The 16,021-nt window shown below is 56.4% G+C and overlaps 1 protein-coding gene across 10 annotated transcripts in view; it reads left to right on the forward strand.

Annotated features, from left to right (window-relative positions):
• Positions 1 to 2,700, forward strand: part of ARNT2 (aryl hydrocarbon receptor nuclear translocator 2) — a 226,548-nt gene extending 223,848 nt beyond the window's left edge. For 7 of the 10 annotated variants that reach the window (XM_045561390.1, XM_045561391.1, XM_045561389.1 and 4 more), the window contains one exon: positions 1,218 to 2,700. In XM_045561390.1, coding sequence (XP_045417346.1) covers positions 1,218 to 1,497 — 280 coding nt within the window. In that variant the 3' untranslated portion in view covers positions 1,498 to 2,700. The remainder of the gene's footprint in view (positions 1 to 1,217) is intronic. The other 3 variants (XM_045561394.1, XM_045561400.1, XM_045561398.1) reach the window with 3 other exon arrangements.
• The last annotated feature ends 13,321 nt before the right edge of the window (positions 2,701 to 16,021 follow it).

Raw genomic sequence — 16,021 nt, forward strand, 5'->3', positions numbered from 1 at the left:
GCTCTGCAGCTAAGTCAGAGCATCCCTGACCAAGGGTTCCCTGGCACCTTGCACCTCTTGTTACCCGAGAAATTCCCAGCCCACCCCTCGTGCCCAGGGCAGACTGTGCGGCTGTCTCGGGCAGCGCTGCGGCCCCCCAGAGCAGCGCTCTGCCCCTTTTGGGTTTCCTGGGCTTGACTGGAAGGCTCCGAATGGGGGTCTAGACCCACTGACTGCCCCTCACCCAAGAGCTCGGCCCATCCCCAGGCCACGTAACGGGAGCCCAGGCACCGCTGTCGTGCCCAGGCCTGCCCTGCAAAGCAAGGATGGGGCGGGAACCAGGGGCCACATTCCTTCAACTCCCCGGAGCAGCCCCACCGACACCCAAGCCTGCCCCGCGTGCAGTCACTGCCCCTCCCTCCTCCTGCCGAAAGGCTCCGTTCCTGGCCTGTTCTCGGGCCGCACAGCAGCCCCGTGAGGCAGCATTTGCTGACATGGTCTTGATGGTCACGATGCTACAGAGAATTCCTGGTCAAATAGGCTGAGGAAACTCTGATTAGACAAAGTTACTCAGTTTCTTTATTGCAGGACTTATCAGAACTTTTACTATATCAATGAGGACTAGATTTCTAGCAGGCAGGCTAAGGATGCCTTGTTTCCCAAACTTACTTGTCCACAGAATTCTTTTCTCATAGAGTATTGCAAGGGCTGAGAACTCAGCAGAACACACGTTGGGAAATTTGCCATAAGGAATTGAAATGTTGCTACCCCTGCTTTCTGGGTGGATTGTTGAGGGCCAGAGAACGTGAAAGACTTGTTAAAACTGAAGTCCAGCCATACAGGGATTTGCCCTGCCCTAAGACACGGGCTGCAGACCCGCCACCCGGGTGCCCACACACGTCCTCCGTCTGCCCCACTCCGTGTTGCATTTCACCTGTCTGCCGTGTGCGCCCGGCTTGGTGGCAGGCTGGGGTCCCCCACCTCAGGGGCTCCTGTCCGCCCTGTGTCCCTGGCTTGGAGAGACACAGCCTGTGTCCTGACGTTGCTGGCGGCTGGCGTGACGGCTGTCCGGGGAGAAGGGTTTCCCAGGGCCCCCGACGCTCCAGGCCCTGCAGGCGTCCCGCGGAAGGCCAGGGGGTAGAGGTGGCGCGAGGGTGGCAGGCGGGCGCCTGGGATGCGTCCCGTGCACCAGCCGACAAGCTGACTGCCCCGTGGCTTTCTCCTCCTCTCCTCTGCAGGACATGCTGCCCATGCCGGGGGACCCGACCCAGGGGACCGGCAACTATAACATCGAAGACTTTGCCGACCTGGGCATGTTCCCGCCGTTCTCTGAGTAGCCGCGGGCAGAGCAAGGCTCCCACCGCCCCGCGCCGTCCCTGCTCTGACGCCGCTGCCCCTGCGAGCGGGGCCCACCCCCGCCCTGCCGCGGGAGCCCCCACCAGAAGCCACCCTCCCACCGCGTCCCCCGGCGTGGCATCGCCCTGCTCCCACCCGCAGCCGCGGCTGCTCGGCCGCTAACCAGGGCCCTGGTAGACGCCGGGGGTCGGTCGTATTTATTGTATGTTTCCTGTGTGTGCTCGGGGCGAGCCTTCAGTCTGCTTGTGAATAATCTCTTAATGGACAATCTGCCCTCATGAAACCTTCATTTCCTGCCTGGAGAGACCCGGCAGCAGCCGCAGCAGCAGGCGCCCGGGACACTGCGGCGGCTTCTCTTTCCACTTCTGCTGGGGGGCGGCCCGGCTGGGCTTGGGAACAGGCGGGCAGGCTGCGCGGCCCTGTCTACCGGCTGAGGAGCGCAGGGACACAGGGGCCACCCCCAGCTCTACGGAAGTCGCCAGGCGCCCACCGTGCGTGGGGCGGATGTGCTCTGTGCCGCGAGCGTTCTGTCCTGGTGGGTGTGCTGTGCCCGTGTCTGTGGCGTGTGGCCGGGGTGGGCGTGGAGATCCCGGTGTGCACAGTGAGCCACGCAGCCCCGTCCCCAGGCCCGGCAGCACCCCTGTCACGGAGGATGCTCGGCCCAGGCGCTGGGAGCCAGGCTGGCACTTAGGGTCCCCAGGAGTCACAGCTGGGGACCTGCTCACTTTGGTAGGTCAGCTCTTTGCTCCAAGCCCCGGTGCAGATGCAGCCCCTCCGCTCAGAGGAGCCAGCCCGCCCTCCTGCGGGGGCCCGGGGCTGCCCCCGCCGTTCTCCCGGCTCCGTGTTGGCGTCTCGTCCTCGCCCCACTGGCCAGAGGAGGCCCTGTGCCCCCAGCCCCGTGCACCCTGAGGTCACAGAGGCCCGGGCCCTTCTGTGCAGGGGTGGGTGGCAGGGGCAGGACACCACTCTCTGCTCGGTGGCTCTGGAGGTGGCACTCGGGCCCACTGCTCAGTGCTGGGGGGAGCTTCACCGCTGGCAGTGAGACAGTGCTCGCCAGAGTGCCCGAGGCTGGCAGCCACCTTTGTGGGATCCCGGCCCCCAGACTCTAACGCGCCCCTGACTCTGCGGTTTCCAGAGCGGCTTTTAAGCCCCCGTCTGTGGTGGCGATCGGGTCCCGAGTGTGGACGCACGTGGTGTGCACTCCAGCCTCAGAGCGACGCTTGCTTCCTTCTGGGGACAAGGCGGGTGGCTGAAACGCCGCACACCTTCAAGCGGCAGCCCGGAACGGGGCTCCCTCTGCGCCCCTGGCCCTGGCCACTCTGCCCCCAGCAGCCTTGCGCTGGCCCTCGGCCATGGGTATAAGTATTTCCAAAAGAAAAAAAGGCACAAAAGTAGCTTTCGGATCAAGACGTATTTCTCAGTGAAGTGGAAACAGCCTCTCCGCGGCCTTCAGCTTGTGAGGTCTCTGCTTTGCGCCGTGTGTTTGGGGGCAGGCGGGGCTTTCCCTGGGTGCCTGCCAAGGTGAGCCCCTGCCTGGGGCACCTGCCATCCGCGCCGGGCCGGCACCGCGGGAGGCAGCAGCGACGGCCCTGCTCCCACGCCCTTCCCTCCCGTCCCCGTCTAGCTCAGCACTGGGTCCTGGGGGTGGGACGCGTGACAGGACCGGCCCTGCCTCCCTCCCACCCGGCTCCGTCCCAGCCATTGCGGGCAGTGCAGGGACGACTGTCAGCGTTGTCTTTTCCACGCCCCACTCCGCCGCGGGGACTCGCATGAGTCTGAGGAGCTGCCACGTGGGACAACAGTCAGGGGAGACAGAGGAGGAGGAGGAGGCCAGGGCTGGGAGGATCCACACCGAGGGGTTCCCCCACCAAAGATTCTTGAGACAAACTGGAGAAGGAATTAAATCCCCAGAGGGTTTAATTATCCAAGTTTGCAAAAGAACCTCTCAGGCCAGAGCACCCCTGCTCCTGTGTGCCCCTGCTCCCGTGCCCCCTTGCTCCCGTGTCCCCTGCTCCCGTGTGCCCTGCTCCCGTGTCCCCCTGCTCCCGTGTGCCCTGCTCCTGTGTCCTCCTGCTCCCGTGTGCCCCTGCTCCCGTGTGCTCCTGCTCCCGTGTCCCCCTGCTCCCGCAGTCCCCCTGCTCCCGTGTCCCCTGGCTCCCGTGTCCCCCTGCTCCCGTGTCCTCTGCTCCCGTGTGCCCCTGCTCCCGTGTGCCCTGCTCCCGTGTCCCCCTGCTCCCGTGTCCCCCTGCTCCCGTGCGGCCCTGCTCCCGTGTCCCCCTGCTCCCGTGCGCCCCTGCTCCCGTGCCACCCTGCTCCCGTGTCCCCCTGCTCCCGTGTCCCCCTGCTCCCGTGTCCCCCTGCTCCCGTGTCCCCTGCTCCCGTGTCCCCCTGCTCCCGTGTCCCCTGCTCCCGCGTCTCCCTGCTCCCGTGTCCCCTGCTCCCGCGTCCCCCTGCTCCCGCGTCCCCCTGCTCCCGTGTCCCCTGCTCCCGCGTCCCCCTGCTCCCGTGTCCCCTGCTCCCGTGTCCCCCAGCTCCCGTGTCCCCTGCTCCCGCGTCCCCCTGCTCCCGTGTCCCCCTGCTCCCGTGTCCCCTGCTCCCGTGTCCCCCAGCTCCCGTGTCCCCTGCTCCCGTGTCCCCTGCTCCCGTGTCCCCCGGCTCCCGCGTCCCCTGCTCCCGTGTCCCCTGCTCCCGTGCCCTTCAGCCCATGCAGAGCTGGGCCAGGACGGGGAGGCGCTCGTGGCTGCACTCGGCTCTAAGCAAGCAAAGGGCTTTGCCCAGACGAGGGCCACGCGGTGGTGCCAGGGCCGTGGCAAGGCTGTGGATGCAGCCGCAGTGAGGCTCCCCCAAAGCCCGGTCAGTGACTGTGACGGTGGCCATGGATGGTTCTAGAACACGCTGCTGGTATGTCACTTCCCCTGCTTTTGTTTTTCGTTTTGGCTTCAGGGGCTGAAAGAGCCTCACAAACAGCCACGTTCTGCTCCACTTTCCGACACATCAGGGTCCACCCTTTGTTATTCGTGAGTAGGGGACACTGCAGGCGGCAGGGGCTGCGGGTAGCCGGAGCAGCTCAGCCCTGAGGGCTGTCACCTCCAGTCGGGGACCGCCATGTGTTTCCGGATTAGCCGCACCGGCATGTGCTGTGCTCCTGCTGGCGTCGGCCAGGAGAGGAGGCTGTCCCCAGGCTGTGAACGGTGGCCTCCTCCCTGCCCCCAGCTCACTCTGGGCATCCCCGAGCTGTGCCAGCATGGTGAACACGCTTCTCTGAGCCGCCTGCCCTGTGACAGCTGTGAGGCCCCGCAGACGAGGGCAAGCCAGTGGCCTGACAGCTCCAGCCAGTGACAAGTCAGAGCGGAAACCCTCCCTGTGCTGCCAGAAAACACAGGTGTGGTCTCAGTCCCCGTGTGCGAACGTGTCAGAACTCGCTCCCCAAACCCCAGTCCTAGGGGCCACGAGTCCACCCTCTCCCCGACCGCCCGGAGTCCGGGGCACCGTGGGGAGGCGCCACACGGGCGTGGGCACATGTCGCAGGCGGGAGTTCCTGGGCCGTGCGGCCAAGGCCAGGGTCACCGATGTGAAACCGGGCACAGCTGGGCGGGACGGGGCCGCCGGCTCCAGCCGACTCGCAGTTTCCTTTGGAAAAAAAAAGGAAAAAGGAAAAGGCTTCACAGGCAGGTTTCAGTGGGCAGTTTAAGCACTCACTCATCGCCCCTTGGCCTCACTCGTGTGATGTGACTGTGCTGTGGGTGAACCCTTTGTATTTCCTGAATGTTCTCTGTGACTAACAGTTACTAAGTCAGTCGTGTACATGTGTAACTAATGTAACTGCCTTTTGAAATTTCATGACAATAAAAGTGACTTTGCTCTGAACCGTGAGTGGCCCAGGCCGACTTTGTAACTGAACCATTCGTGGAAGCTACCCCGGGCAGTTTGGGGTGTGTCCCATGTCCCCCCTCTTCCTCAGGGCTGCGACGTCACAGTTGATAAAGGACGTGGAGTATATGTAGCCAAAGAGGGACCTCTGGGGGGGGCGGTTAGTCCCTTAGGTTGGAAAAGGAAACTAACAGTTCTTGCCTATGTTAGGCAAGGCTCTCTAGAAGCTTCTTTGCAAATGCTTTTCTAGTTAATCAGTGTAGATCTGTGGTATGTGGTTACTGTTCCTGGTTTACAGATGTGCAGCTGAGACTCAGAGAAGTTAAGTGACTTATCTGAGAACACACTGGAAGGAAATGGCAGAACCAGGATTTGGTCGCAGGTCCCCGTCCAAAACCCTGGATATATTGTTCTCTTCAAACACTCTTATTATTTTCTTAAAGCCTCACAAAATTAAGTTTGTATTTTAATGCTTGTAAGCCTCTAGAAAATACAGTTGCCTCTTGAACAACACAGATTTGAACCGTGAGGGTCACTTCTACGTGGATGTTCTTCTGCCTCTCCCGAGACAGCCAGACCCACCCTCCTCTTCCTCCCCCTCAGCCTACGCCGCGTGAAGACGACGATGATGAAGACCGTTATGATGATCCACTTCCGCTTAATGAATAGTAAATACATTTCTCTTCCTTATGATTTTGTTAGTAGCATTGTCTTCCCTCCAGCTGACTGTGCTGTGAGGACACGTAGGTGACACACAGAGCACGTGCGAACCTACCGTCTGTCACCGGCAAGGCTCCTAGGCGGCAGTGGGCTGTCAGGAGTAGGTTTTGGGGAAGTCAAAAGTTACACGTGGATTTTCAACTGTGTGGGGGTTCTAGCAAAGTAGCAGGCTAAAGTCACTTGACTCTTTTCCATCAACACCTAGCATTGCTGTTTTTACAGCTTTATTGACTATTGTTGACATAAAATGAACTGCACATATGTAAAGAATACAGGGGAGAAAATTTGTGACCTTGAGTTAAACTTGGACTTCTTAGACCCTGCACCGAAATCACGATCCACAAAGAGTAAATTGACAAAACGGACTCCACAAAAATTAACAACATTTGCTTTCGAAAGGCACTGTTAAAAGAAAAAAATAAGTCACTGACTGGGAGAAAACATTCAGAAATCATGTATCTGACAAAGAACTTGTATCTAGAATATGTAAAGATCTCTTACAACTTAAGACAACTCAGTACGAAACAGGCAAAACACGTGAGCAGGCGTGTCAGCCAGGGGACAGGCAGACGGCAAATGAGCACATGGGAAGTGGTTGCGTCATCAGTCACCAAGGAAATGCACACTCAGGCACAGGGAGACACTGTTCTAACATTTGACTGAAATTTTAAAAGGCAGGTGTTGTCCGGGATGTCGAGCGGCTAGAACCCTCACGCGGACGAGGTGGTGGTCTGCAGCTGGGCCCCTCACGCGGGCGAGGTGGTGGTCTGCAGCTGGGCCCCTCACGCGGACGAGGTGGTGGTCTGCAGCTGGGCCTCTCACGTGGGCGAGGTGGTGGTCTGCAGCTGGGCCCCTCACGCGGGCGAGGTGGTGGTCTGCAGCTGGGCCCCTCACGCGGGCGAGGTGGTGGTCTGCAGCTGGGCCCCTCACGCGGGCGAGGTGGTGGTCTGCAGCTGGGCCCCTCACGCGGGCGAGGTGGTGGTCTGCAGCTGGGCCCCTCACGCGGGCGAGGTGGTGGCTGCAGCTGGGCCCCTCACGCGGGCGAGGTGGTGGTCTGCAGCTCCCCGTGAGGGTGAGCATCGCCCACCGCACCACCTGGCTTTTCCATACCCAGGTATTTATTTGCCCAGGAGAAATGAAGACGTATTTCCTCACAAAGACGTGAATGGGAATATTCATTGCAGCTCTGTGGGTAATAGCCAAGAAGCAAAAACCACCTGACTGTCCATCAACAGGTGCATGACAGGTGAGTGGACAGACTGTGGTATTATCCGTCCACACGACGGAACACTCCTCTGCAGTAAAACAAAACTCTGATAAGAGCAACGACATACACAGAGCTCAGAAACAACACGAGAGCAAAGGAGGCTGGGCACGGACGTGTAGTGTGACTGTGCTTACGTGAGACTCTGGGTAAGGCACACCCGCTCCGTGGGGACAGACAGACCAGGGGCTGGGCCGGGGGAGGGGCCGGGGAAGGGGGTGGGAGGGGCACAGATTGTCCCAGACGTTGGGAAATTCTGTACCGTGCTTGTGTGATAGTCACAAAGGTGTGTACATGTGACAAAATTCATCACGACGTTCACGTAAGGTGGGTACATTAAATTATATTGTATACAAGTTGCATCTAAATAAAGTTGATACGTTAAAATAACCACAGCAGAATTTTTTGTGGAATTTGTGGTCCCAAATTTCCTATGAAAGAAAAAGGAAAAATAATGGCCAATAAATGTTGTTGAATAAATATAAAAAAGAAGAGAAAGAAGAAGAGGAAGGAAAAGAGAAGAAGAGAGGGCATTCGTCCGCCCACACAGGGTGCTTTATAATGGAAAGTGTGGGGCTGATGGAGACAGAAAACCAGACAAGGGACGCAGCAGAGCGCCTGGGAATCACACCCGCTCGGCTCCGGCTGTTCGAAAGAGTCGGCATCAAACATCGCAGAGCTCAGGCAGAGTGGAGACGCCGGGGGCGGGGGGCACGTAGGAAAATGAACGATTAGATCCTCATCTGTCACCCTATTAAAGAATACTCCACACAGACAGAAATATCTCAATGCCAAAAGCAATGCATGTACAACATTTAGGAAAAAAGTCTAGGAGAATATAAGACCAAGTCAGGGAAGGATTTCTTAAACCAGGCACAAAGACAACAAACCGTGAAGTAAAATATTGGCAAGTCTGAACTCAATAAAAAGAACTCAGCCTCAAAAAATGTCAAAGTCAATTAAGTGATAAAAAGTATTTGCAACTTAGATACCCAGCAAAGTCATGTTCAGAATATAGGAAGGAGTCCTAAAAGTCAACAAAAGAAACTCAGTAGATAAATTTTCAAAGGGTTTGTCAATTCATAGGAACTCAGATGGTATTAAATCTATTAGAAGCAGCTGAAATTTTCTCTAAGGGCGATGCAAATTTAAAGCAAAATAACTGCCTGTGTCACTCAGATTTACTAAGTCTGATAGCACAATTGCCACCGAGGCTGTGAGCAAACAGGGCCTGTCCGTGCTAGTGGGGACAGTATGCTGGCTCTGGGAAAACCGAGCCGGTTTTCCAGCAGCACGTGGGAAACATCCGGAAGTTCAAAGATGGGCAAACCCACGACCACAGTTCTGATTCCCAGTGTCTATTCCAGAAAACTCGCACATACACAGGCAGACAGATAAAGCATACTCATTGCTGTTTGCAGCGGTGAAAAAGTGGAAAATAATCTATCCTTGAGCAGAGAAATGAATAGCGGCCATTGAGTCACACAAAGGAATATATTACAGCATTTAAACGGTCTTGTTGCAGCGTGCAAAAATTCTAAAAATATAACATTAGATTTAAATGCTATGCACATTTTTATAACTCAAGGCATTAACATATTTTGTGAATAAATAGATAAGTAGTAAAAGAGAAGGAAAAAAAAAATCTCTTGGCCTGAAAAATGCAGCTCTGGGTAGCGGCTCTCCTCAGAGAGGAGGAGGAAGCGGAAGGCTGCAGGGATGACTCCTCAGAGCAGATTAGGAAGAGAGAAAGGAGGGAGAGAGAGGCGTTGGGGGGACAAAGGGGGGAGAAGCATCCGAGCCACCTTAAACGGCGTTTCCTCCCGGCGACCAGCGTGGAGCCCGTCAGTCCCGTCTCAATGCGCTGCGTGATGGGGATGTTTAACAATTAAACATAAACCAGAAAGCAGGTAATCTCACGAGTAGTCAGAAAAATGCACATTAGAGGGACAATCACGTCACATTTATCACCCAAATGAACTGGCCAAAGCGAGAGTGCATGTGAAAGGATTTTCTTAGTTATTTTTAGTAGAAATAGACATTTTTACAACTTAATTTGAAAGTAGTGTGACAGTGTCTCGTACATTAACACCTATGTCTTTGACTCGGCTGTCCAACTTCTGGAGACCCGTCCCACCAAAATGCCAGGCTGGAGATCCACGGCGTACGTGTCCCAGTGTTTACTGCCACCGTACCTCAGAGTGGAGGAAAATTGTAAATTCAAGCAAAGCCCTCGGACAGAGGAATGGATCAACACATGGGAGAACACACATATTATTAAATATTACATAGCATTACCTCAGTATATTAACCAATTAAAAAAATCAGAAAATTATAAATAAAATCAATGCATGCTGATAAAATAAGCACTACCCAAAGCGTGTTGTGAAGGCTCGCGTGTGAGTACGTGGGTGTGCATGTAGGCACACGTGTACGTGTAGAAGATGTACAAAGTACTGTGTTCACATTAGACCGTGTGCGGAGGGATTGTGGAAGCAGAGAAAGTGAGGAAAAATTAAAATAAATGTGTTAAGTGTAGTAACTTTGCACTTACATAAGTTATGTGTGCATTTACATGTATAAAACATACATGGAAGTATCTTCACGGCGCTCTCGACACGACGGAAGCCGAGGTGACTGTCCCTTCCATCCTCATGGCTTCCAGTATGACCTGCTTTACAAGGAGTGTGTATCACTTGTAAGATCATAAAAAACAATGTAACGCAAATCGCCTGCCAGGAGAAGGAGAAAATCAGTGAATCTTGGGATTTCAGCACCCGGGGCGGACAGGGGACGAACTGCACGGGGATGGGGGACACCTGTGGGGCGGGCACCTGGGGAGCAGGACGGTGATTAGAGGGCGAGCAGTTGCCCTGACCCGGGCTGGCGCTTGACCCACCGTCCCTCCGTCATCCTCAAGATAAGCCCTGGGAAGACATACCCTTACGCGGCGGAGCAATGGCAGTTATTTTCCTGGCTTTGCCAATGATACACACTCATTATGTTTAAACTAAAGAGTGTAGAAAACCATGAAGAATAAGATTATATTCCAGTTCGTTCTCACTGGTGACTGGATCGAGTGAGTGGGGGAGGTCAGAGGGGAAAGTGCAGGGGTGAGGGCAGCTGTGCCTGCCCGGAGTCCAGGCAGGGCCACGGGAAGGGCCAGCACGTGCACTCGTCACCTCCCTGGACTCGTGCACTCCCCCCTCCGGCGGTGAGGGTCCTCCACGGGAGGCACAGGGTCACCCCTGGCAGCCGTGCGCTCTCCGCTCTGCAGGCCCTGTGACAGGTTCTCTCAGTGGCACCTGGGGCCTCCCGCTGCCACGCCCCGTGCTGGGGCTGCGGCCACGTGGGGACCCAGGCCCGTCCACAGCGAGTGCCCCGCCCGCAGAGAGAGGCAGGGCAGCGGCGAGTGACGTCTGGAATGTGCCGGGACTTGGGCAGGAGGTCCCTGTCCCACAGCCACACAGCAGAGGGCCGGGCGGGGGCGGGGTGGGGAAGGGCTGGCCGGCTCCTGAGGAGGTGACTGGTGACCGCAGCAGCAGGTCCCAGGTGGGCCGCAGAAACGGGGTCTCCCCCTGGGCTCCTTCACAGCAGTCACAGTTCCGTCTCCACGCCGAGCCCCGGACCAGCCATGAGCCAGGTGCGGCCTCGCGGCAGGACCCCAGATGGAAATGCCCGGAGCGTAGCCTGCCCCGGGCCCCACGGCCACAACCTCCCGGCGACTAATTCTTTCCGCACTTTCCTCAGAGCCCGACACGGACGCCAGAAACAGGGAAGGTGGCCCGGGGTGAGGGGCCGGAGGAAAACAGTCCATCACGGTGACCTGGCGGCGTGTGACCATTTCTCAGCCACGAGGCTCGCTGGGTGCGGAAAACATGTCTGCTCATTTTCTCCTAGTTCCACACCCGTAAATGGCCACCGTGTTTTCACTGTGGCCACGGGGAGTTTAAGCTGGGCCCACGGAACAGAGCCACGTCAGGGACGGTGCCATACAGGGGCTCCCGGGAACCCTGGCGGCCCCTCGGGCTCCCGCCACTCCCGAAGGGTGCGGTCCTGCGGAGCAGCACATAGGGCCACCTCGTCACCCACGGGGGAGCCCGGCCCCGGGGAGCTGAGGCGCTGCCGGGAGCTCGTGGGCAGCCTGGCTTCGCTTCCCGCGGGCGGAAGGAAGTGTCCGTCCAAGCCCAGCAGGCTGTCTTCCTAGCCGTCAGGCCGGGGCGGGAGAGGGACGTTTGTCCACGCCCGGGTGCTCACACAGGGGACAGGAGGGAGAAATGCGTGAGGACACTTTTGGTGACGGCTCCTGTTCATGGCCCATGCTCAGCACGCTGCACAATTCCTGGCGCTCAATTAATGCTCCTTAAATCCTAAGGCACCCATTTAACGCTGTGTCACACCGTTGTCCTTCACTTGTCCCTGTCTACAGTGAGCGCGCAGTGACCAACGGCAGCTTTCGAAAGGTCTCTGGGCGGTCTCAGACCCCAGCTCCACGCTGGCTGTGGGCGCCGAGCTCGTGTTCCCTCCTGTCCCGAGTGGGTGGGAAGGAAGCAGAGAGCGGCACGGAGACAGAGGTGGCTTTTCATTGTGACAAAACCAGCCGAACTCAGGGGGGCTGGGGGCAAAGAGAAAGAGGACGCGGGAAACAGGCATCTATGCTGGGTCCTGGGGCTTTGCCTGTGGTTTGGCTGCAGGAACTGCCCGGAACCTGTGCCCCTGCGGGTCGGGGAGGGCGAGGAGCAGGCAGGGGGGCGGCATCGCCCCTAAACCGAGTCCTCGGGTCCAAGGAGGATTCCTAATGAGTGACAGACGGGAGAACTGAGAAACAACGAGTAAGCAGACGATTCCTGTTGCCTGAGTAGCCGACTGCCTGGTGCCGGGGCGTCTGCAGAGAGGTGGCTCGTCCCAGGCAGGTGGCCTGCGGATAAGGAAATGGAAGAGAAGCCGGAGGTCGGGTGTGTGGCCAGGGCCAGGAGGAAAATGCTGCTCCGTGTCCTGAGCCCGAAGGTCCTATAGACACCGTGGATCCGGGATCCAAGGGCCCCCGCGTGACGCTGGGCGCTAACGAGGAGTCAGGGACGTGGGGGGGCTGCAGAGCAGAGGTGGCCGCACGCTGATCTCCTGCTGGGGAGACACAGGTGTGGCCCGCAGGCCGGGTCAGCCGTTTCCCACGCACGGCCACGCCGTGGCTTCCAGTCTCCGGCTCCAGAATTCCAGTTGGTTTGTTCCAGGACCGTCCTCAGGCCGCGGGACCCCACGTCGCCAACGCACGCCAAGCCAGGGGTGCCGGGACTTTCCGCAAGGCCCTGTGTTCAGTCTTGGTCTTAGTAATCGGAGTCCTCCCTCCTGTTCTTCATCAGTCTGGTGACAGGAGGGTCTGTTACAGCGATCTGTCACCACCTTTGGTTTTGCCTGTTTTCTCTGTAGATTTTCTCCTCTTTATGCCATGTATTTCTGCTGTAACCTTTATCATTTCCTTCTTTTTGGTATTTTTGAGTTTTGACCCATTGGTTATTTAGAGGTGCGTTGTTTGCTACATACTTGTAAATTTCCAATTTTCCTTATGTTATTGACTTCCAATTTCATTTCACGGTGGTCAGAGAACATATGTTGTATTATTTCTATCATCTTATATTTGTTGAGATGCATTTTATGGATTAACGTACGGTATATGTTCCATTTACTGTTGAAAAGCGTGTACGAGGTCTGTCTGGACGGAATCCAGCTGTTGTTAACATAACGCAAGCGGTTTGCACGATGCAGACGTAACCTGGCAGCCAGGAGAGTGGGCTGGGGCACACGTGTGTGAACAAGGACTGTCACTGCACCAGCCAGCGGGCGCCAGACGCCCCTGAGTGAGCACGTGCTCCGTGTGGCCGTCACATGCAACGTGACCGAGCGAGTAGGGCAACGAATCTGCACCAAATTTTGCTTTAAACTTGAATGTTCCTCTGCAGAAACTATCCAGATGGTTCCGAAGGCTTTCGGGGGGATGCGGTGAGTGTGGCACAGATAAAAGCGTGGCACAGACGCCTCAAAGACGGCGGAGAATCTGTTGCAGTGATGCACGTTCTGGAAGGCCTGCGGCAAGCAGAGCGCCTGAGAATGCTGAGCGTGTGCGAGCCGCGGGCAACAAAGACAAGCAACCGGCAGCGTGAGGACTAGAAGCTGTTTTGGGGAGTCCGGAAACTACTGTGTCCGAGATTTTGACGCAGGATCTCGGCATGAAACGTGTCGTGGCCAAGTGTGTTCCCTGGCTTCTGCTACCAGAGTGGAAGGAACATCGTGCTGCGTTTGCTAATGACTTGTTTCAGACTGTCACCAATGAACCAGCTTTCCTCAAGGCAGCCGTGACGTGGGCCGTGGGTCTACAGCTGTGATCAGGAAACCCAGTCGTCCCCACGGGAGCCACCTGGTTCTCCACGCCCGAAGAAGGTGCAGCAGAGTTGCAGCAAGATCAAGACCAAGTTAACCATGTGTTTTGATTGGGAAGGTGCTGCCGCCACGAGCTCGCTGCTCCAGGCCGAGCAGTTAATAAGCAGGAAACTCAGCGTTCGCCGTCGGTTGAGGGACGCAGCGTGAAAGCAGCCGCAGCTGGGGGCGCCTGGTGATTGGCGGCTGCATCCCGACAACGTGCCGCCCTGCCTCACGGCTCCCGCGGAGTTTTCTGGTTCACTCAGGTGACTCAGCCTCCTGCAGCCCAGACTGGAGCCCTGTGACTTCCGGCTTTTCCCAAAACTAAAATCACCCTTGAAAGGGAAGAGATTTCAGACCGTGGACGAGATTCAGGACAATACGTGGAGGCAGCTGGTGGCGATTCCAACGCGGGAGTTTGCAGAGTGTCTGGAACAGCGGAAGAGACGCCGGAGAACTGTGAGGTCTCAGGTGCCTCCTTTGAAGGGGACTGAGGCGTCGGTGACCCAGGTACAATGTTTCTTGTGTCTTCTTCAGTAAATGTCTCTATTTTTCACATTACACGGCTGGACACTTTCCGGACAGACCTCGTTTATTCTGCTGTTGTGGGTGGAGTGTTCTGTAGATGTCTGTAAAGTCTAGTTGGTTTATATTTATTTATTCAGTCTTCCATGGCTTCGCTGGTCTTCCGTACAGTTGTTTTTAATCAACTGTTGAAAGTGGGGTGCTGACGTCACGGTTACTGCCACGTTGCTGAGTTCTCCCGTCGTTTCTGTCGGTTTTCACTCGGCGTGTTTCGGGGCTCGCTGTCAGGAACATGCGTGTGCTGGGGCGCTTCAGAGAAACAGAACCAACAGAAGGGACAGGGATGGACACAGCGATATGCAAAGAGACGTCTGGGAAGAGGTCTGTTATTCGGTCTTGGCTCACACGGTTACGGAGGCCGTGCTCTGCCTGGACCGGGGGAAGCTGGTGGCGTAGTCGGAAGGCCTGGGGGACAGAAACTGGCAGAGAGTCCAGGCCAGGACTGCAGGGGACACCCGAGAGCCGGGAGCTCGGAGGACAGGAGATCAGCCGTCTGGCGTGGCGGGCGGAGGGGATTCACCCCCAATTCTTCTGTCCCACCCAGGCCCTTGGCAGACTGGGCCTCGCCCACCCACTCTGCAGAGGACTGGGGACGTCAACCTCTACCTCTGGATTCAGGTGTCTCCCACCGGGTATCACCACCGAAACACTGTGATTTTCCCCTTGTCATACTCTGTTCCCGTGAGGCAAGTCACGAGTCCAGCCCGTGCCCGGGAGAGGAACCGTGGCTGCACCTCCCGGGAGGCGTGTCAGAGAGTTCTCGGACACGCGTTTAAACCACGCCGTCATTAATAATGGCTTTAAAGATTATGCTTTGAATCTGTGAAAATATCTTTTTATCCCTAAAAGTTACACCCACTAATTTCATCATTATTCAGTGGTTTTGTCTGGAACGTGTATTTCTATGCGGTTCTGGTGGCGATTTTCTGTTTCCCGGGATCCTTTTCCATCACTTGGAATCCCTCTGCGAGGAAGGTCTGTCCCTTCTCCCCATTTGTTTACTTAACTATTTATATCAGTGTGGGCTCGTGTATTTTTAAAATGCTTTGAGGTATAATTTAATGCTGTGTTATTTTGTTGCTCAAAGTGTTTAAACTTTGCCCCCCTGCCCCCAGAGCCATGTTACTTTCTAGCACCACAAGGTGTTCTGGTCTCATCGCGCGCTTTCCCTGCTCGGCGCCAGGTTTCACCGTTTCTGCAGGGACCTGTGTTTCCTTCCCCGGGAGAGTGGTGCTTAGAGACCAGGATCTGGCACGAGGGTGCTTGTTGCACGTGGGCTTCGCTGCTTCCAGGCCCTCTCGGGACAGAGCTAGGACATACGTGTGCACGCATGAAATACATGTATCTTCTCATCCTCTGTATTTCTTTGTTCAGCCCTAGTATACACGCAACCCAGTTTGAGAATTGCCGTACCGTGTCCTCACAAGACACAAATTTACCAACAGCCACGATATTTGTATATAGGTTCTTTCCACTTTAGCCTTTAAGTATCTACATGAAACAATTTTTCAAAAATTACTTAGGTCATCTCTTTTTCCATCACCTTCACTGAGGTTATGTGATACAATTGTAATGTGGTTAGATTTATTTGTCTGCATTGCGTCCTGGACTCCCCAGCATTCTGGTCAGCTTAATTTTCATATAAAAAGTCACTCTTTGTTGTATATAGTTCCACGGATTTTGAGTCATACACCCACCACCACAGTACCATGCAGAATAGGCCATCGCCCTAAAAATTCTCCTTGGTGGCCCCTTTGCAGCCAATCCCTGTCCTCCCGAAGCCCTGGCGACCACAGGTGGGAGAAAAAAGACATGAAGAGTAGGTCAGAAAGA

Source organism: Lemur catta, chromosome 9 (assembly GCF_020740605.2).
Source record: "Lemur catta isolate mLemCat1 chromosome 9, mLemCat1.pri, whole genome shotgun sequence".
Lineage (NCBI taxonomy): Eukaryota > Metazoa > Chordata > Mammalia > Primates > Lemuridae > Lemur > Lemur catta.